General features: G+C 44.6%; 1 protein-coding gene across 2 annotated transcripts in view; it reads left to right on the plus strand.

The window, feature by feature from the left end:
- Positions 1–20758, plus strand: part of znf385a (zinc finger protein 385A) — a 54884-nt gene that overhangs the window by 14244 nt on the left and 19882 nt on the right. Inside the window, exons 2-3 of one of the 2 annotated variants that reach the window (XM_008296861.1) lie at positions 14080–14231; positions 19964–20074. In XM_008296861.1, the coding sequence (XP_008295083.1) occupies positions 14080–14231; positions 19964–20074 (263 nt within the window). Of the gene's footprint in view, positions 1–14079; positions 14232–16972; positions 17333–19963; positions 20075–20758 lie in introns of those variants that run through there. The other variant, XM_008296862.1, reaches the window with a different exon arrangement.

Consider the following 20758-nt stretch of genomic DNA (forward strand, 5'->3'; position numbering starts at 1 on the left):
AGAAAGAGAGTGACTCGATGGAAGACGGGGGGGGAGGGAAGAGCGAAAGAGAATAGCGGGGGTGATGATGCAGGGGGTGCTCAGTGATGCAGGGGATGAGGAAGTAGACGTGGAAGAGTTTCAGACAAGACACTGAGTGCAAAAATAGAGGGAGAGAGGGGAAAACATTCAGAGGGAGCAGAGGACACGGGGTGAAATGTAGTGTGATCGTCACCTAAATGTGTCTGGTGCAGTGTTGTGTCCTTACAGACGTGGCAAATCTCATGTGTGTTTTCCTCAGACTTGAATATTTAAAAAAAAAAACAACGTAAAAATCCATGCAACATCATTTTCTTGTGTAACTCCGCCATGCATGCAGGGTTCCTGTTATGAAACACCGCCGCTGTTTTTTTGCTTTGATAAGTGTCACGGACTGAGAGTGTTGCTTTAAAAAAGAGAACATATTCAAACAGACTATTCCCAGCTCTCTGCATGGGGTCCCAACCGTACCAAATTGAGATATACAGAGATGTGGCCCGATCCACCAGCCCCTCTCATCAGCTCTTCCCTGCGTCCCCACTTTTAAATCATAATCCCTCCCTCCTTATCTTTCTCCAAACCTCCCCCCCTTCAACTCCAGTCTCCCTCTCTCTCTCTCTCTCTCTCTCTGGCTGACTCTTGGTCCAGTATATGGAGCAATTACAGAGATGATATCCACTGTCAGTCAGCGGCTCACAGATGAAGCTGGGCCTCTTTAACATGCTAATGGAACGCCAGATTCAATCAGGGCTTTGTATGGCAGAGGGGAGGGCAGTGCTGCTCATTAAAAAATAAATCATAATAACAGTGAGGCCCAGGCTGCAAAAGCAAGCATCACCTAAGTTGTAGAATTGAACTCTCTCTCTCTTTCTCCCTGCCCCGGTCAGAAAACTCCGCAGTTCCTCTCTTTTCAACCCGTCCTCTCTTTCCCCCCTCAATTTTCAGACTCACTCGGTCGGCGAGTGGCAGCGTTGACGGTGTTGGATGTGAGTGAGGAGGAGGAGGAGGAGGAGGTGGAGGACTGGCAGGGTGCGTGAGGGCGCGGACTCTCTGAATCATCTGACAAACAAAAAGAGATTATGTCAAGTCAGCACTCCGTTCTATCATGCTTTTGCTCTCTTCTCGCTTTCCAGTAAGACCTCTGCACAGGCGTCTCATGCACATACATGCACACACACACGATCTGCACGGCTCATTTGAGGTCTTACTTTGTCACCTTCAAGTCTCACGTAAGGTCAAAACCATGCTGCACTCTGGCATGAGATTTTTTTTTTGTAGGATTTATTTGCGGGAAATATTATTTGTTTACCCTTAGTCACTTTGTTTTATATCTGTAAACACTTAATAAGAGAACCTTGAGCAAGCAGCTGTTGCTCAAGGTTAAAAGAATTGTTTGACATTTTGTGAAATATACTTACTCACTTTGTGGTATAGAGTTGGATGAAGAAATTGATCTCAGCCAGGAGCTGTTTAGTGTAATTCAGAAATATAAAGAGGAATGGCAGCCTCAGTCCAGCACTACCTGTAAATCTCACATTATATTTTGTTTGTTTCTTAACTTCCAGTTGTCCACGCAAGCTTCTGTGAAATGACAGGTCGTTGTTCTGACTTTGGTTTTTGCATTTAACAGAGGTATAATGTTCATTAGTTAGCTTCAGATGTGCTGGTAGGTGGATTTTGTTACCATCTGACAGAGCCAGGTAAGCTGTCCCGTTCCCCATTTCCAGTCTTTGTGCTACGATAAGCAAGCTGGTTTGCTGACTGGAGCCTGAAGACAGATATGTGAGAGGTACTGACCTTTTCATTTAACTCCTTGCCAAAAACCTACTAAGCATATTTTATATCTTTACAAAATATTTTTTCGCTTTAAGTTCAGTATATTGTTAAAAATAGCTCTCTGCTGACTTTGGATTTCACCTCGATGAAGTTAAAAAGAAATGTCAAGATTGATGTAGCAGAGGTCTCGTAGTTATTAGTGTGGAGCGACAAAGCAACGCAGCTCAGTCGTTCTTTCATTAGACCCTCCAGCCTGGTATTCTCCATTATCTTTCAAACTCCATGCTGAAGTCACTAATTCAAAACTCCTGTTAAAAATGTATACCCCCTATCCCACAGTGAGATAACCCTCGCCCCTTCAACTCCCTCCTGAGCTACACAAGACATTACACAACCGTTCTCTCAGCCTGAGCAGATACTCCCTGTGGCTTGTCAAGTGATTTTGATGCAGACATTCTGTGGAGTTGCCCTTTAGTGATCCTATGACTCTCCATTTGCGAAGCAGTGTTGCACATCACCAGGTGTCTCTGCTGCCCTGTTGCAGATGATATAACAAGCCAACACACCTACAGTACGGTGTCCTTAAATGTCGATCCAAACTCAGGAAGCCGAGGACAGAATATTGGGTACAGCAGTGTTTTGCTTCACAGGGGTGAAGCTCTGATGTAATTCAGCTGTCACATTTAACAAGCATATTGCACCACGTTCAGCGTCTGATATCCTCATTACTCTCATTACCATGCTGCTTTGGATAGCTTTTCAAAAGCCAAGCACTCCTTTCATCCACGGTGCGCTTTGTTTAAGATCTCTCCATGGAGGTGTGATTCATAGATGCTCAGCTCCTCTTTATTCATCATGCATCAACACTGGAGAAGGCGAGTCTGCGTGCGTTAGTGTGTGCGTATTGTGCTTCACGTGTCTATAGACCTGAGATTTATTACAGTCAAGATCAACCAGAGCTCACTGAATAATGCATCACTTGCTATCATGGAAAAAAAAATATGCTGAATATGCCTCAGCTGAGCTCAAAGGTGTGGGAGGTGGTATGAAAAAGCATAAAGCTTGTTCTCGACTTTGCTTCTGCATGAGACAACCGAAGGAAAACATTGCTCTCTGCTTTGACAAATGAGCTCATGTGTGGTTCAAGGAGGTTTCCCACTCTCATTTAATGCTATGCCTGGGGAATAAGCATCCATGGGGGCAGGAGGAGGAGGAGGAAGGGGACCTTTTGTATGTGTTCAAACTCCGAAATTACAACACGCTGGCAAACTATTACAGCCAGCATTTTGAAATTTCCGGACTTGTTTTAACCTTTAAAAATGCTTGACGGTTAGGGCTGACTCTCTGAGCGCGCTGCTCTGGGAGGCGAGGCGGTGGGTGCTGATTTAAACAAAAGTGTCATTTGTGGTCACACCAATGACAAGTGACATTACAGCAGAAGGCCCCCCCTACCCACCCCCCAGCACTTAAAGAGATTGGGCTGTTGTAGGATTGCCCAGGGAGGGCCAGGGAGCAGCGTGTTAGAGGACATGGTCGTTTGCTCGGGCGCTCCATATTCATAGACAATACACTGCAGGGCTGAAATAAAAGCAGTGGTTGTCAAGCATATAAAGTCTCCTCCCCCTTTCTATTAGGCTGATAGCGTATCGCCCTCCACCCTCCTTGGGAAATGGAAGTCAATAAAAATGGACTGGCAAACACTGGTAGGGGCACATTATAGCTGCTGCTCTGCAAACAGCACAACTATATATATCTATTTTTTTTTTTACATCCTAGCATCCCCCCTCCCCTTGCTCCCTCCCATCATACCTCCGCCTTTTTTGCTTCCCTTCAGGCTGGGGGTCTAATCTCAGAGAGAATCTGGTGCCTTTGTTGGGTTCCTCCGAAGTGTATTTGGGTTGATCCACCTGTTGTTGTTGAGTGATAGAATTCCATACCTGAGGGCACCAGTCTGTGGGAGGCGCATGGGAATAAAGTCACTGGCTATTGTTCCACCTGGGTGTGTGACCACTGCCATGAACAAGGGAAGAAGTGGGAGGAGGAGATGGGGGAGGAAATGTGGTGTTGAGGTGGGGGGCTGGGTGGCAGGGAACAAGTGGGAGCAGATCTGAACAGGCTGCAGGGGAAGAAAAAAAAAAAAAAGAAAGAAAGAGAGGGTACATGTTCCGGTGTTCTGCCTTCTCAGACGAAGAATGTCACCTTGTCCTCTTTCCTTCTGTGTCTCCCTCTTTTTCTTTTTTTCTGTTTATCTTTTCATACCCCTGTTGCAGTGCACTGATGTACAAAATATGTATTTGCTCCCCTCTCTGCACAGGTCTAAGCTCTCGCTGCTGCGGTGGATCACTGTCTTTCAACAGACACAACAAAGCAATGCCCCGCTTCCCCCTCTGTAGCATTCCAACAGTCCATCCATCACTGACTCAGACATTGCCTACAGCCAGTGATATTCAGACACATCTCCTCTGGACAGCAACTGTGATCATCTTACCAACCTGACTGGCTTTCGGCCAAGGGAGGAGCATTCATTACAAAAGGAAAATACATAAAAAAGATAGAAACCTGAGAAAGAAAGAGAGCAGACAGCAGGGAATTTAAAAGAGGACAGGGGAGGAACATGGAATCTGCCGTGAAGGTGTTTGTCTTTTTTAGCTGCTTCATGTCAGTCATTTATAAAGCTGCGGTGCGGCTGGGTTTTAGTAGCTACAGTTTATCAAACACATACAGTACATTTGATATGATAAATGTGCAGAGTTTTTTTTTTTACTGAATTTGTGCATTTGTAGTTTCAACGCAGGGCTCTCTTTTCACTGCACATTGTACCGTGTGTATAAATGTGTATGTGACAAATACAGCCTGTCTATCTATTGATCTATATCTATAGGAGGCCTTCAAAGCATTGTACTGTAAAACCTTTTGATTGTGTCGTGAAATACTTGTTGCATGTTTTCTTGAAAGGCAGCTTTGAAAGGATTCTTCTTCACAGAGCTTGGCAGCTTTTATTGTCAGGTTTAACTTTACAGCAGTTAATGGTAAGTTACAGTCGAAGAAGGTGTCAGACTTGTCATACCTTTCAGTGATACAGAAAAAAAAAGAAGAAAAAAGCCACACTCCTGATTTCTGTAGCTTTCATTCTCTGTGAAAAGAATGCTTCAGAATTTACAGAACTACCTTTCAAGCACACACGCGGCGAGTATTTGACACTCAAAAGAAAACAGCTTTTTGGTTGCTCGTTCATTTCATGAAACAGGTTTTTGTGGACAATTAAGGGTACATAGTGTAGTTACCTGTTTAACCACGTGGGTCAGGGTCGGTGCTGAGGTTTGTAGTTAGAGGAATGAATGCAAGCCCATATCCTGACAAGGCCAACCACAGAGGGGTGTGTGTTTGCTCATATTTGTGTGTTTGTTTTGTGCTCTCGTTGTGACCCTCTCTCAGTGTGAACACTGTAGCAGCGCCTCGTCTCCCAGCTTCTGCCTGTGTTCAGCTGGGCAGCGCTGGTCTCTCTGTGTTCTCATCATGCCTGGCTGTCCCCTCCCATTAACCCTGACAGCTATTTGTCTGTCATTATTGACCTCAAAACAGCACAAACACTTACTGTCACCGCACACGTATACGTACGTAGAAGCTGCGCGCTTGCCGAGCCTTGCCCTGCAAAAAAATCATTTTCGGTGCCTTTGCTATAGTTCAAACTTAATTACATGGTATGCATCACTCTAGGTGCCATGGAGATAAATATCATGTTGAAACGTAATGAGTCTGAGGAGAATTCAGACATATTTTCATTAAGTCTATTAATCCTGTCCTGAATGGGTTGGTGGCAAGTTGTAACATGAAGCCCAGCAAAGGGCTACTCCACCAGAGTATCATCATTATAAGTGCTGTCATTGATTTAAGGTGGAACCAGAGAAAACCCGTATATCAGTCATGAGGGATATAATAGAGATATATCATTTTACCAGCCCACCTTTACGGCCCCTGGATGGATAGATACAAGTAATGCTCCTTCCAGTGTAAATAAGAAGATGGGAAAAGTCTGAGCCAAAGGATCTGACTTTGCAAAACTGATTGAATCTCCGCAACACATTTACAGTATAGATTGTGAGATAGGAAGCGACTCTAGAGAGATCGGCTTTCTAGATCTTTGTGCATGTATGTGCATGTCAGCGTCTCTCTTTGCACCAGCATACAATCTCCTCGCTGCATAACTAAAAAAAAAACAGCCAACAGCCTCCAAAAGTTCAGTCGCTGGTTGACGCGAAGCCAGCGGGAGATTTATCTAAAGGATTAAAGGGGTGTGCATCTGTTTCTGTGGCTCAAGCACATGCATTTGCCCTTGTGTACGTTCTGGACAATTGTGGACAATGTGGATTGTGGAGCTGTGGGGTTGACAGCCAGGGGTCGGTAGGTAGGCAGGGGTATCAATGGCAGGCTGTCTTCACCTCATTCCATCCCATTATTTTTGCATTATACCTCCTCCCCTCTGTGTCCATCTTTCTTCTCTCCATCTCTCTTGGAATCCCCAGTCTGCTCCTCTGTGTCTACCAAAGAGACAGACTGGCAATTAAATCCTCCCAGCCGTGATTCAGCTACTTAAGAGAGATCAAGGTAGGATCTTTTGGGGGGCTTTTTAAGGCCTGCCACTGTCATATTATCTCACTAGGGTGTCATTACAATTCCATCCAGTCTGTCATTAAGCACAATATTCCCCCTCGGGAGAGACGGAAGGTTTACCTTGAAGTACATCTAGTGCAAGTATGATTGTGTGTGTTTTGATGAAGTCATGTGTGCCTAGTTTTACTTGTTGTATGTGATGTTTTGGAGGAATATCTGCTCACGAAATGGAACTTTCTGGAATTAGCATTGCAAAAAAGAACAGCTTGAGCCTCTTGTGTGTGTGCGTGTTTTTTTTTTGGGAAGGGGATGATGAACTCCCATTTGTTTGTCAAAAATGTAAACTATGCATGCAAGACTTGTGGTTTTGAAAGGTCTGATCATTCATTAGAAGCAGTTTCAACTTTGCTTGACCTTCATGTTTCCAGCATTATTCTCTTTTTGTATTCCAGCGAGTTAGCATAATACCATACATGCTGCAGCCTGTACTTTACAGTGCAGTAAATTAGTGAAATAGCTGTGCTCCAAATTGGTAGGTTTGGTAAAATCCAAAAGACCTGCAATTAGAGAAGAAAGTTTACCCCCTATCACCAATACAGAAATATCTACACGGGCATAAAAGCCTGTGTAGTTTTTTTTTGCACTGATGCGAGCAAAAGAATTCGGAAACAGTTTTGTTCACCAGTCAGTTATCCCAAAATAATTCACCACTGGCATCCGCTGCATGGGGGTGGTGTGCAGTTTTGTCAATGTGTGTATGTCCATGTGTGTGTGTGTTCATAAGACTCATTGCAGGACATGCACAGGATTTTGGATTAAGGACTGGGGCATGTTCGGACTAATACTTAGCACTGTGTTGAAGTCTTGAGAAGCAACCACTGTATCACTTTACTGTAACTCAGCTCTCTAACCTTTTTACACTACCTAACATACACAAGCACACATACCGTCAGCAAGTCAAACACACACACACACATACCTTACACGCAACATGAATGCAAAAAGAGCAGCCAACTCGCATTTGTGGCAATGAAACAAGTTTCAGCTTTCCCCGCTTTCCCCGGCATAATCCTCCCATTAAAGCGTAGCATAACACCAGCGGTTTCAGGCAGCAAATCAAACTGATCTTTATCTCCATCCGCCTACCTTGTCTGCATGTATTAACCTTCATAGGATGTTAGAAATTAGCATACCGTGATTAGAAAAGATGGGGAAGATAAAGTTTGATAGGAGCTTGCAGTTCATAATCACTTTGAGGGGCTAAAATAGGAACTTGAAGCGACTCCTTTGAAATGTACAGAGGGGCACAGCAGCACACTCTTGTGGTCACTTGCAGCTGACATGAAGGTGGAAAACTTCACTGTGGGACTCGCTTCACTGTGTGAGACTTGTTACACTCTGTGCTTTCTCAGATGTACCACATCACTACCTGTGGATCCATAATTAATTCCTAGTAGAGGCAGAGGCAGCTATCTGGAGTTAGAATGCTGCTGCCACAGCTTTCTGTGAAGGGAGCATCCAGGCAGGTAAGCAGCTGAGGACACAGCCGGCAGACAAACTCTCGGAGCTAATGACCTGCGCAGCGCTTTGTGCTGCAAGATTTTTAAGGTGACAGGTTAGACTTCAGGATGATCTCTCGCTTTGAATGAATGCGAAGGAGTGTGTGCATGTGGGTGTGTGGAGGTAAACTTAAAACAGAGTCACCTGCTTTATGATGGCCACAGCTATAAAGCCAAAGAGACGTGTGAGTCGGGGGAATGTTGCCTTTCATGGGCCTGGCTGGATAGTCCTCTATATCTGTAAAAGTGGGTGCACTGAGGTGAAAGTGGGTGTTAGAGAAAAAGAAAATTCAGTCTTTCGGAACAGTGTGTGTGTGTGAGCACATACCCGTGTCTTTGATGTGCATGCATTTCTCTGCTGTGTGTGTGTATGAATCAGCCAACCTGAGTGTGCCGGTGCTATTTTCTTTGTGCATTTGTGCAGGGCTTTTGGCCAGGCCTGTGATCCTGTTGATTGCGTTTGTAGTCAGGTGAAAGGGAGACACAGAGTCCTGAGACTGAGATTTGAAGGGAATGCTGAATGGAAAAGGGTCAAATTTTCACTCTCTCCCTCCTCTTCGGCTCTGTGTCCACATTCTATCACGCTGCCTCCACAGCTGAAATGAATTGGCTACTCCTGTAGACCTGGGCACAGCTGTGTACGGCGCAGAATTCACACTGAAATGATCACGAGGGAGACAAGGAAAGGAATCAGAGAGAGATGAGACAGAGAGATGGTAAGAGAAATGGAGACAGACAGACAGATGGCCAGCCACTGGTTTCACACTCTGTCCCATATGAAACAGTAGACCAGCAAAGACAAAACAGGCTTACTTGACCATAAATACTGTAATTATAATAAGGCAGTCATTTGAGTTCACTAGAATTCTTGCTTTCATTGGTTATGAAATATTTCGTCAACTCCGGTATGTGTCTCTGCTGTGGGGTAGTCGGTGTGCAGAGAGCAGCCTTCCTCTGAACCGTCACACTGGGACTGGGGAAATGTTGTAGTGTATGTAGAAATGAGTTGTGTTTCTACAGTGAGAGTGTGGTAAGTGTGTGCACATGTGAGAAAGCGAGTGAAAAAAGAAGGTTTGATGAGGAGCTATGTTGGGGTTATGTTGACGAAGCTCCCGGTGCTGCTCCGAGTCTCTTTAAATCATCTCACTGACTTAGAGTTCCCTCAATAATGTATACATAAGCTGAGGGCAGGTTTTTCATAGGATTTAGAGCCAACAGTTAGTCAGAAATCTCAAAGCGCCCCACACACTAGGTCGATAAAGTAAATTATGAACGCTACACTGTTAATCACTGCAGCTACTGCTTGGCACCAAACTTAAAGATGGCAAAAAATCTTTCTTAGTTGTTCTTTTATTATGTTAATCCCAGTCAGGTGCTGTGTATTGAATTTTATCTGTGCGTCTGTTGGTAATTTTCCAACATGGAACATACGAGCTGCTCTGACTATAAATCTAGCGTGTAGCCCCAGTGCCTGTCTTCCCTCTGGGCCATGAGGAGGACAGGTGCCCGCTTCACAGCACGGCAGAAAGGCAAGTTGGCAGCCTCACTGTTACCACCTCCTTCTCCCTGCCTCCACTGCCAACAACCCTGGCACATCTGTGCCTGTCCAGCATGGCTGTTGCCAACTACCCTGCTCCCATTGTTCTCCCCTGAATGCACCCAACGCCCATGGGAAAGAAGGCTGAACACAGTGTGGCACAACCTACACAGCCTGTTAGATAATCCCAAGACATGAAAAGATTCTCTTAGCCTAGATTCTAGAAACAGCTTTTTGTCTTGCAGCATCGGCAAGGAAAACACCCCATGGTGTTTTGTCATAAGATTTTCCCCACATCAGCTTTTTCACGAGTTAGACATTCAGTAAAGTGAACAAAGCCCTGCACGAGCACGATAACCTTATATGCATATATTGATGAAATTGTATTTTATTCTCATGTGTGATGTGATGCCTCCTTAAGCATGATGTTTTCACTTGATTGGATTGATTGGTTATTCATGAGTGATCTTCTCTTTTCACTATTTTTAACATTGCGTATCATAATTCTTGCATTAGATGGCAAATGTCGGCACAGGAAACACAGCAGACAGGCAGTGACCACATGAAAATGCTCTGATAGCCCACTGGCTATTTGCACTTTGCTTGTATTTTATATGTCGACTCCACTTGCTCAATCCCCAAACACAGACAGACGCATAAAGTTAGGGAATTAAATGTGTCACATGGAGAAATAGGACTGGGGAGAATTTATTCGTGCGTCTAAGAGTGTGTGTGTGTGAACATGTATTTCTGAAGTAGAGGCGGGAAAGTGGCCAATAGCAGATTTATCAGGGCCACGCAGGCTTGAGAATTATTCCAAATAGGAGAATCAGTCGCTTTTCGCCTTTGATCTCTCTTCTCCCTGCTCTCTAATTTTAACCCTCCTTCTTTCCTTCTCTACACGCCGTCTGTACTGCAGCACTTTTCCTTCTTAACTGCTTCCTCTCTGCCTTCACTTGCAGAGAGCATATTTTGTCCTTCGTTGGTCCCTTTTTCTTACTGCTGTCTCTTCTATTTTTGGGTAGACCCTTATTAACATGCAGTCCGTGGCTCTCAGTGCTGACTATACCCGAAACCTAAATCAAAATTCTAATCAAGGTCCGTAATGGTAGTGACAAAGACCGAACATAAAAGCTCAAGCAGAGACACTCACTTCAAACAAGCCACTGGCTGCAACACCAAGCCTCCTGGCGGTGTCCCGCAGGCAGTTTAAGAGCTCTGATTATGGCCCCTGCGAGCCTGGTAGGATTCCTGGCATGTCAGAGGGTTTAACAACATCCAAATCACTGTCCAAGCCCTCTCAGCTCTTCCAGACTGGCCTGTCTGTCAATTTGTCTCACACAGACGTTCACACAGATCAGGCTCCAACTGCCAGTAGGTAGAACAGAGGAAGGGAATATCTGAATACACAAAGTAAAGACACTGTTTCATCTCCACTTAATTCTACATGCAATAATTAGCTTTAGCTTTACTTAGGGCTGCAGCTTACAGTTTTTTTCATTGTCGATTGTCAAGGATTTCTGTTCTGTAATGGTTTGGATTTATCAGTTAATCAGTAAAGTTGGTCCTTAAAAATGCCAGAAATTCCTGTAAAATGCTCATTACAGTTTCCTGAAGCCAACAGCTGTGACTCCAAATTGCTTGTTTTGTTTGTCCAACAGTCTGCAGACCAGAAATTGTAATCAATTCTGCTAAAGAGAGAAAAGTATCAAATCCTCACATCCAAGTAGCTCAAGGAAGTGCTTGTTTTTCATTTTTGATTTTTAAATTATTATTTAAATTTTTGTCAATTAATCAATGGATTGTGTCCTATGTGCACAGCACCAATGTAGTGTGAACACTAGCTATAGTTTATTGTGTTGTGCCATCTGCTTGTCTTGTTCTACTGTTACATAACAGTTTATGATACTGAGACACATTTGCAATTTAGTTTTTTAATCTTTTGTAATTTTTACTTGAAGGTTTTGTCATTACGCAGAATCGAGCCAAGTGAGACCACATACAAACACACGCCTCGTCACACACTGCGCAAACAATGCATAGAATGTGTTGGAGATCCCACAGTCGCACTCCTGCACCATACAGCGATTTGTCTGATTTACACTGTAAGAAGATCCCCAAAGAGAGATTAAATTAATGGGGTAATTAGACACTGCAGCCACATGCTGATTTATGCACACTGACAAACGCACACACGCCTCCAAACACGCACACACGCATGTCCCTGATGGGACAGACTCAGTCTTTGCTGGAAGGACGACTGCTCCTCACTCCTCTCTGTTCATCAGCTCCATTCACTTCCTCGCATTTCAGCTCCTCCTGCTACTGCAGAGACACGCTTGGTTCTCCGGTCAGCCAATCTCTCTGTCTGCCTGCCAGACACTCCCTGACCCACTGCCAGTAACAGTCTCCATGTTCAAGTGCAGACTCACCAGGGAGCTGCTAATATTACTACTGTGCAATTTCAGCTAACACAGTGTCACTTCTTTCAAACAAAGCGCGCACACACACGCCGGCACAAAGACTGCAGCCAAGCACCAAGACATTGTACAGAGTTATGATAAATGTAGTCAAGAGGTGGTGTATTAGTCATGTTTTTAGTGGCGCAGTCCCAGAGGATGAGCTGCTTTCATCAGTCACGGAGGTAGAGGTGGAGGAGAGAACAGCTACAGGACCTCCCACTCTCTCTCATCACAATAAGCTACACTTAGAAGGAGCTCAAGCTTAACAGACTGGAAACTGCATGTTTGTTTGTGCTTCTGAGAAATTGTGCATATCTTTAAATTCACAACAACAACACAAAAAACTTGTTTTTTTTTAAAAATAATACATTTTATTGAAATGGCTGCTTTTGTATGACAGCGTTGGGTTGAAGATTGTTGAGTCAGCCTGTGTTGCTGAGATAAGTACAATGCACCAGCTGGAAAACCAACAGGCTCGATGCCTCTAACTTGTTTCTCATGGTGTAAGAATAATTGTGTGTGTCATCTTGGGTTTGTGTATTCATACATGTGTTTGCATGTGTATATTTGTGGCTTCTTCAGTGGAGGAAACTTACACAACAAACTAGAGGTAGCGATGAAGTCCTCCGTACCTCGAGGCTTACAGATGCGCAGCAGAAGGCAGCTGAGCTTCAGCTGAGGCAGCACTTTCCCTCCGGTCTGTCAAAGTCAGTCTCTCTCTCTCTCTTTCTCTCTCTCTCTCTCTCTCTGTCCCTTTCGCTCCTGTTTTCTCTAATCCAAACTTTTTTCGAAACTCCCATCTGCTAACATCATACTCTTCCATGTGGCAGTCACAACATTTTTCTCAGATCATATTCAGTTGACATAAAGCTTGATGAAAATGCAGAGGTGTCAAATAATGCCCAAATTACCATGTGAAAGTGTGGAGGCAGGTAGAATTGCATTGCAGTGGGAAGCAGAGCGAGGGACAGCAAGTAACGGAGCGAGGGAGCAGCTTAGAGCAATCCCAAAAAGGAGAGCGGCAGAGCTTTAAGTCTCGGAGGAATTTGAAAGCCATAGAAATCCAGTTGCGGATATTAAGAGGCTTAATCTAAGAGCTTGCTGAGGCTGAGTTTTGCTGTGTGGGCCCCATCACTATCATCCTTGACAGAGGTTAGAGAGGAGACGAGGGAGGATAAGGAGAAGGAAAGGAAGAAAAGGCAGATGGGAGCTATGACGAGAACAGGGAGCTGCGTATCATTAAGACAGCCTCACATGCTTTTTTCAGGAGAATTAAACATTGGCTTAGTGCATGTTTGTGGGTGTTAGTGCGGGTGTGGAGGGTAATGTTGATAAGTCACTGTGTTTTTTCAACTCCTGCAAAAAAAGTCATCATCTTGTTGGGCGCAGTCAGAGCCGGGGAGCATGTGTCAGGCATGAGTAGAGGAGTCAGAGTCTATGATTCATTCATACCATAATTAGAAACAACTAAGTGATCCAACTGTAGTGCACAAGTCGGGATGACATAAAGCAATACATGCTGAGATGAAACTCATTATCATCAAGCTGCAGATGCCTCCCAGGAGAGGAGAGGAGAAGAGAAGAAAGCAGGCTGGCAGGCAGGTGGATAAGAGGAATCCCCACTGCCTCTGTGGCATTCTTTTCTTCTTCTCCACGGCATTCCTGCTTCATTTGATGTGAATGTTTTAGTATAATGAAATGCTGAGGTGACTTCTACAGAGTCCACAAAGCTGCGCCATTTTTTTTTTGGTGTGTGTGTGTGGAGTAATGCCACACTTTGACGCTTCAGTCATGTCAGCTTGTCAGGAAAACCAGACTGTCTGTCCACAGCAATGATTGGAGCGTCCTCAACAGCTCAAAGCTTTTTTCTCACAGTTAGGAGATTGCATGTTGCTCTGGGGTGTCACATAGCTTTGCTCTGTCCGCAGAGAAGTAATTGCTTTTTGCAGTGCAATTATAGCCCATTGTGCTTTTTGGAATTCAGCTGCATGTGTCAGGAAACAACAGCACGCAGTCTCTTATAAGCTACACGTGTAGCCCGTCTGTCATGTCTTTCTTATTTACGATATAGCGTGCATAGTTATATATCTCTGCCTCTGTCTTTTTCTTTGCGTAGGAGGCATTAACCGGGCTGGGGCAGCGGTCCCGACGTTCCTGCGGACCCCTACGATGATCCAGCCCCACCTGGACATGAAGCCCTTCCTGCAGTTCCCCATGGAAACCCCCCCTCCTCCGCACAGCATGAGCCTCTTCCACAACTTCAACACGGTGAGAGTTGACGCAGACACACAGAAACAAACACACATACTGCAGTCTTTTAACTCATCCACTGCAGTAAGGAAAACACATGAGAGACCTCTTTCACCACAAAAACGTAGGAACCTTGCAACCTGCTACGTGCAGGAAGTCGTGTTGTTTTTACCTCCATTATGCCTTCACATCCAGCGTTATTTTTAACCGTGTGTAGCATTTAGGTTCTAATACAGTAGCTGGCTTTTAAGTGTATCTTTAAATTGTTGAGTTTTGCTGCTACATCTGCATTAAAAATGCATGCTGAGCCAGTCAGGCCTGTGTATTGGGGAAGCAGGGCATTCCCAAGACTGCATTACTTCATGTGCGCACACTCTGCCCGCGTTACTTAAATCAAAGCCCTAAGAATTAAAGAGCAGTTTTAAGGCCATCCTCATAACTGTGTGCTTCAAACACCGCAGTTCGCTTGATGTGGTATTTATTTTAACAGAGAGGGATCTTCCTGTTCCTTCTTCCTCAGGCTCTAACTAACGTCTGATCATTCAGATTAGACCATGGAGACATTTACTATTTCACCGGCTCAGCGTATTGTGGCTCTTTCCCCTCCAGACTCCGTTGACCGATGTTGACACATTTCTAGTCAGCAATATGTATAAAATCAGTAAACTTTGTATGTATTCTTGAGGGCAGTGCTATTCCTGGGCCATGTCTGCAGCAGAGTTTTATCCTCTGCATGTATCAGCCTGGTATATTTGGCTGCAGTTTCCAAAGGGGCAAAATAGCAACCTCCTTTCACTAATTGGAAATATCTGGCATGTGCTTTGACCGTGCATAGCGCTACAGTAACGGGAGTCGAGACACTGTTAAACACATTCGAACAATAAAAGTCATTTTAATAGCCCTCAGTGGGCCATGACATAAGTGGAAGCATTTCCACCACCAAGCTGCACTACACCCAGCAGACACGGATTAATCGAGATACTGAAATTATGCAGGCACTCGGTTTCCACTCTTGCCTCTGTTAGCATAGCCCTAAAATCATTCCTGCTTGCTCTTTCTTTATTCTGTCTTGCTGCTTCTGCGACGCTCCCTCTGGATCTCTGTCTCGCTCATTCTGTAACATCCCTCCGCTCCCCATCCTTCTCTTCAGAACGTTAACTATGTCTGAAGGTCCACAGGGACGCTGTGAATGTTAATAGCTGCCGATGACTGCGAGGCAGCCCCCAGTGTCTGGTGTTTTACAGCTCTGTGGCCAGGAGATGGGGCCATAGGAGTGGCTTGGAGGACATTCTGACCTTACAGCTTGATTCCACACTAGCACAAACATAGACGGGACTCAATGATTTTACTGCAATGCACTGAAAACAGGAGAGAAATGACTGAGTGGGACGCCCATCCTAATAGTACAGATGGTATTTGATTTAAAGGTCTAGGAAAAGAGCGTTCGATGCCTGAAGTGTACAATTGTTTTGGATCTGCGGTGTGTATAGTATGCTGTAAAAATGGAGAATAAAAGAAAACTACTTTGGATTCTGCAAATGAAGGCTCTGTCTTGATGTCTTTGCTATGGAGGAAGTCATAGCCCTCAGCTTTTCCCAGAGATGTTTTATGTTTAATTTAGTGTTGCGTAGTTGAGTGTGTTTATAGAGGAAGACCTAGCGTAAGAGAGAAAACCTCTGCGGCTCTGTTTACATCGCAGACTGCTTTTTATGGCTTGTTAGACGTGAACAGAGGACAAGCTAGGATTATTTTACATACCATTTCCGGCGTCTTAGATGCTGCCCACTGCCTTTTCTGCACCAACACACTGTGACAAATTTGGATACACATAATATTTCCATAAAGACGCAGCATTATAGCAGCAATAACGCTGAAAAATGAGCCTGCACTGCGCTGGCAGCCAGTTATTCTATCATTCAGTCTTAATAAGTGATCTGTGCTGAGTTTGTCTAGTCTTAATGAGACTCTACTTCACATTGAGGGTTATTAGGCCCGTAGCAGAGGAATGGCCTCTCCTAAAGCCATATGCAGCTTTAATAGTCCTCTAATGTAATTTGTCCTCTACCTGCCTGTCTCGCTCAATGTGCCTGTAGACAGTGACGAGGCTGAATTATTTATCTGCGGCAGTTGGTTTCGGATATAGACGCATGCTCGCACACCTCCTGCTGCCTGCACTGACGTAGACCTGCCGCCACAAAGCCGCAAAATCAGGACTTTCCATGCAGTCTAATCATGCAAAGCACACTTGTTGAATCTCATCTGCCATCCAGCCTCCATTCATCTCATTTTTCAATCACCTCCTGAAGAACTTGATTTCGCTTGCAGAGCAGCACTCACTTTTTCCCCGACCAGCTGACTGATCATCTCTACAGGTTTCAGGAGCACGAGCAATCAAGCATTTAGAATATATTTTGTCCAGCTCCTTAGTCACAACACCGCTTTTGTGCAAGTGCGCCTGGCTGAATATATTTGCCTTTAAACCACTCTTTAAGAGTTTTGCTCATTTGAAGGAAGTTGGTGGGAAATGCAAAAAACACCAGTGGTCGATAGTGACATTTGATAAGAAGAGTGCGAGTCAAACAGGAGGACAGTAGGACACACAATCCTGGCTGCATCTGGGCAGATTGAGTATGCATGAAGAAGGGGGGAGAGAGGGAAGGAGAGAGAGAGAGAGAGAGAGAAGGGGAGGAGAAAACTGGAAAGCACAGAGAGGGAAATGCACTACAGGGAAGCGTGAGACAGAGAGAAAGTAGTTGAGAGGAGGAGGAGGTTAAACAAAAAGGGAAGGCACTTGATGGTCATGTGCTGAAAACAAGAAGAGTAAGGGAGAGACTTGTGTTGCAGCATCTCAAAGAGAAGCAGAGTGAGGAAAAAACAAAGAAACCTTAGCTGGCAATGTATCACTAGGCACAAGTCTTGTTTTTTTTTTCTTTCTTTCTTTTGTAAGCTAGTCTGTATTCAGCATATACAACCCACCAGTTAGCTGAATGAGTGAGGAAGGTGCACCACTCACTCTCAGTCTCGCATATGCCGAGACCCAAACACACACCTCGGCCGGCAACGCACACACAGGAGGACCAATGCAGCTTCAAGCTTCTACAGACACGGAGGAGAAGAAGGTGAGTAGCAGAAATTCTTGGAGCTCTTTGCAGGTTTTTTTTTTTCCTCCCCTTTATTTTCCACCCAACTGTGTCTTCATCTGGGCACAACTCAAAAGTGCTGCAGAAACTTGTGCTTCAAAGGCTGTTTTTTTTATCTGGCATAGCGTCAGCCTCACTGTGACTGCCAGAGTGGTTCTGCTGAGAATCACACAGCACCGCATTCTTCACGCGTGGAAAACAACCATTCCAAACATTTTTGTTTCGGGGGATCAAACATGAAAGAGAAGCAAAACTGTAAAAGGATGGAAAACAATAAAGAGTGGGAGAAAATGGGAGTTAAAGGTTAGAAATTAGCACCATACAAGAGGATGTTGGTGAGTTTAGGTGAATGCAAATGGGCCAGCTGATACTTGGATGCTCTTTAAGCTGCTGACATGTTCGCTGAGTGATTCAAAAGTCAGCGGTCTGTGTGGGTTATTGAAATCTGCCAGTGCTCTTACCACATTCAAGTGACATGAGATTTCCATTATTTCTCAAGATGACTATATATATTTCATTTACTTATTGGATTTTAGAGATATTACTGGACAAAGTCAGTATGAAATACAGTTGCTGGTGTGAGTGAGTTTTGGAAAATCCCTCTGAAGTTACATCATCGTGCTTTGCTCCGATTTCATGAGAACATGTTTGGAGAGCATTTGAGTGAGGGGCCATGTGAGCTGCCTTCCAGAAAGCCTTGTTGGCAGATGAACTGTGTTTTTAACAGCTGAATCAACTGGCTGGATCATAGCTGACCCACACCCAGAGCACTGGACCGACTGGCTGGGGAGAAGCCCATGATTCATGTGTACAGTTACTCCAGCAGGCCTGTTCAGCCTCTTGTTAAACTTCCTTCTGCGGCGGGATAGTGGGTCATGTTACGGACACCCAGAGGATGGAGTTGTGGCAACATATGACAGATATTAGAAGGATTTGGGATGGTGGCGGTTTATTTCAGTCCTTGTGCTGAAGTCTTTTTCTTTGGTTTGGACTGTCTATTGCATGTTGTTGTTAAGCTGTTCTTGCTGCATAGACAGTTATCAGTCGCAATTGCTCAGTATCTCCTCCACCCCCCAAACCCCCAACTCCCCTCATCCATCTGAATTCACAGCAGCAGCAGCCACAGAGCTTGCTTTAGGCTGTTTCTGGGGAGAGAAATAGAGGGAGTCGTGGAACGTGGAGTACGGGAAAGAGAGCCAAATAAGATAAGAACGTGCGATGTGAGGATGTCCGGCTTGGGCCTCTTGCTCTGTCTTTCTGCCTCTGTCTGGGCTCTCTCCCATTTCTCCTTCCTTTTCTTTTTGTCCCAGTTCATCCACTCCTCCACATGGTGTGTTTTCTCCACTGTTGTGCCACCCAGCTAAATGTCTCGGGGCTCCTCCCTATATCTTTCTTTCTTTTTCAACCACTTGTTTTTTTTTGGAGTTGCCAAGTAACAGTCACTGTGCAAAAAAGTCTGGTTGTTTGCGCTTGAGAATATTCATTTCAGTGACTTTATTTTTCTCTGTCACTCCTCAGGCCGTTGAGCCATTTGTATATTAGATAAGACTATGTCTGTGAGTGCAAGACAGCTTAAGGGAGAGCTCGGTGATTAGCCAAATTAAACGCATGAACCAAACTGAGTCATTGCGAGTGTGTCAGGCTCTCCAAACCAACAGGCTTGCATTAAACTTGGAGGACTCAGTGGAACATTCCCTCAGTGCCTTATAAATTCAAAACACAAAACATCTCAGCAATTTTGTTTTTCAGGCCACGGCTTTTTGGTTTGACTTTGTTCTTTTTGCGTAACCATACTTTGCCACATCATTTTCATAACCGTAGCTTGCTTTAGCCACTGAAATGTGCCAGACGGTTGCCTGTGGTGGAAATCTGCAGTACTGAAACCCCTTTTTGCCCCTTTGGAAACTGCAGCCAACCAGCCACTGAATCCAGACTAATGCTAAGGTCAACTGACAGTGATTACTAGATCAATTCAGCTTCAAACACAGATAAACAATTGGAATGGAACCCTTTTAGATCAGCACAGGCAGGGTCTTTTGTGTCTGGGACACAGTTTATATGGGGGGATTAAGAGCCGACGTGTTGGAGGGCCGCTAAGCGAGTTAGTTAAATTTATACAAGGTGCTTAACACCACATGGATGATGGACGTCCCAGCTGAAACAATTAGCGCGGGGACCTTATGATGCTGCAACCTGGTTCAGAGCAATCAAACGGCTGCGACAGGGATGCAACAGGTGTCTCAGTCGTAGCAACATGCTGTCAACACCACTGTTTGCTGAACATAGACACAGACTTGCCATAAACACTGGACAGACTCTGTAAACATTCTTTTCTGTGCACTTTATCCACCTTGCGTGTGGCCTTTAAGACTTTTCAAATGCAGTCTTTTGAGTAGAAAAACAGTCAACTCTTGACTCCACGCTGACCTCTACGCTCAGGGCTAGAGGTCGTAGCACGTTCACCTCTTGCATCAGTGTGATAGAATGACTGGCCTGTTCGGTTGTAGCAGCAGGACTTCGAGAGCACAGCCCTACAGAGTATGAATCATAGCTCACACATTTCTGCTCTCTCTCCTCTCTCTTCCTCTCCCATGTTATTCACTCTGTCAGATGGATCCAGTGCAGAAGGCCGTGATCAACCACACCTTCGGAGTTCCTCTGGTCAAGACCAAGCGGCCCGTCATCTCCTGTAACGTCTGCCAGATCCGCTTCAACTCAGAGGTACAGGAACAGTAACACAAACACAGCATCGCTCTACCTCCATCGCTCATGTCCTCTTCATTTCCCACGTGGCATTAACTATGCTGCATTTTTCTCCTTCATACACATTTTACTCAGGATTGTCTTGGAGGCCTGGCTGTCCTGGTTTGCTCTTCTGAAAGCGGATATTGACCCAGAGGATGCGGTGCATTTGTTTGGGCTGTGTTTTGGTGACCCTCACTGGAATTTAATTTGATTTAATTCAAGTCAGTGTCGAGTTAGCAGAAGTGCTGCAGTGTGAGCGAGATTGATAAGAACACGATGTTTGACTGAGATCTCGAACATGTTGGAAACACAGGACATTAGCCATGAAGTAAAGAATCTCTTTAGAACTGAATGCAGCAAGTTGTTCTTTTCAAGATGTCGTATAGAGCTGTCAATTAATTATAACAGCAGTTTCATCTGTTAGTCCAGATGGTGTAGTTTATCTAAGCTCATAATTGGAGTTTAATGGCACATTATACCCTTGGGCAACTTGCATACATGACTGATGACAATTTAATGAAAGCAAAAATCATATGGAAGTGTTTTATGATTAGCAATGCCAAACTCTTCCCAGTCTCTTCTTTGTTGTGTAGACAAATAGGATAGACACATGACAGCGTCAGCACCAAATGTCATGTGTGGAGTGTATAATTTGGCTGT

Source organism: Stegastes partitus, unplaced genomic scaffold (genome assembly GCF_000690725.1).
Source record: "Stegastes partitus isolate 25-593 unplaced genomic scaffold, Stegastes_partitus-1.0.2 Scaffold1158, whole genome shotgun sequence".
Taxonomy (NCBI): Eukaryota; Metazoa; Chordata; class Actinopteri; family Pomacentridae; genus Stegastes; species Stegastes partitus.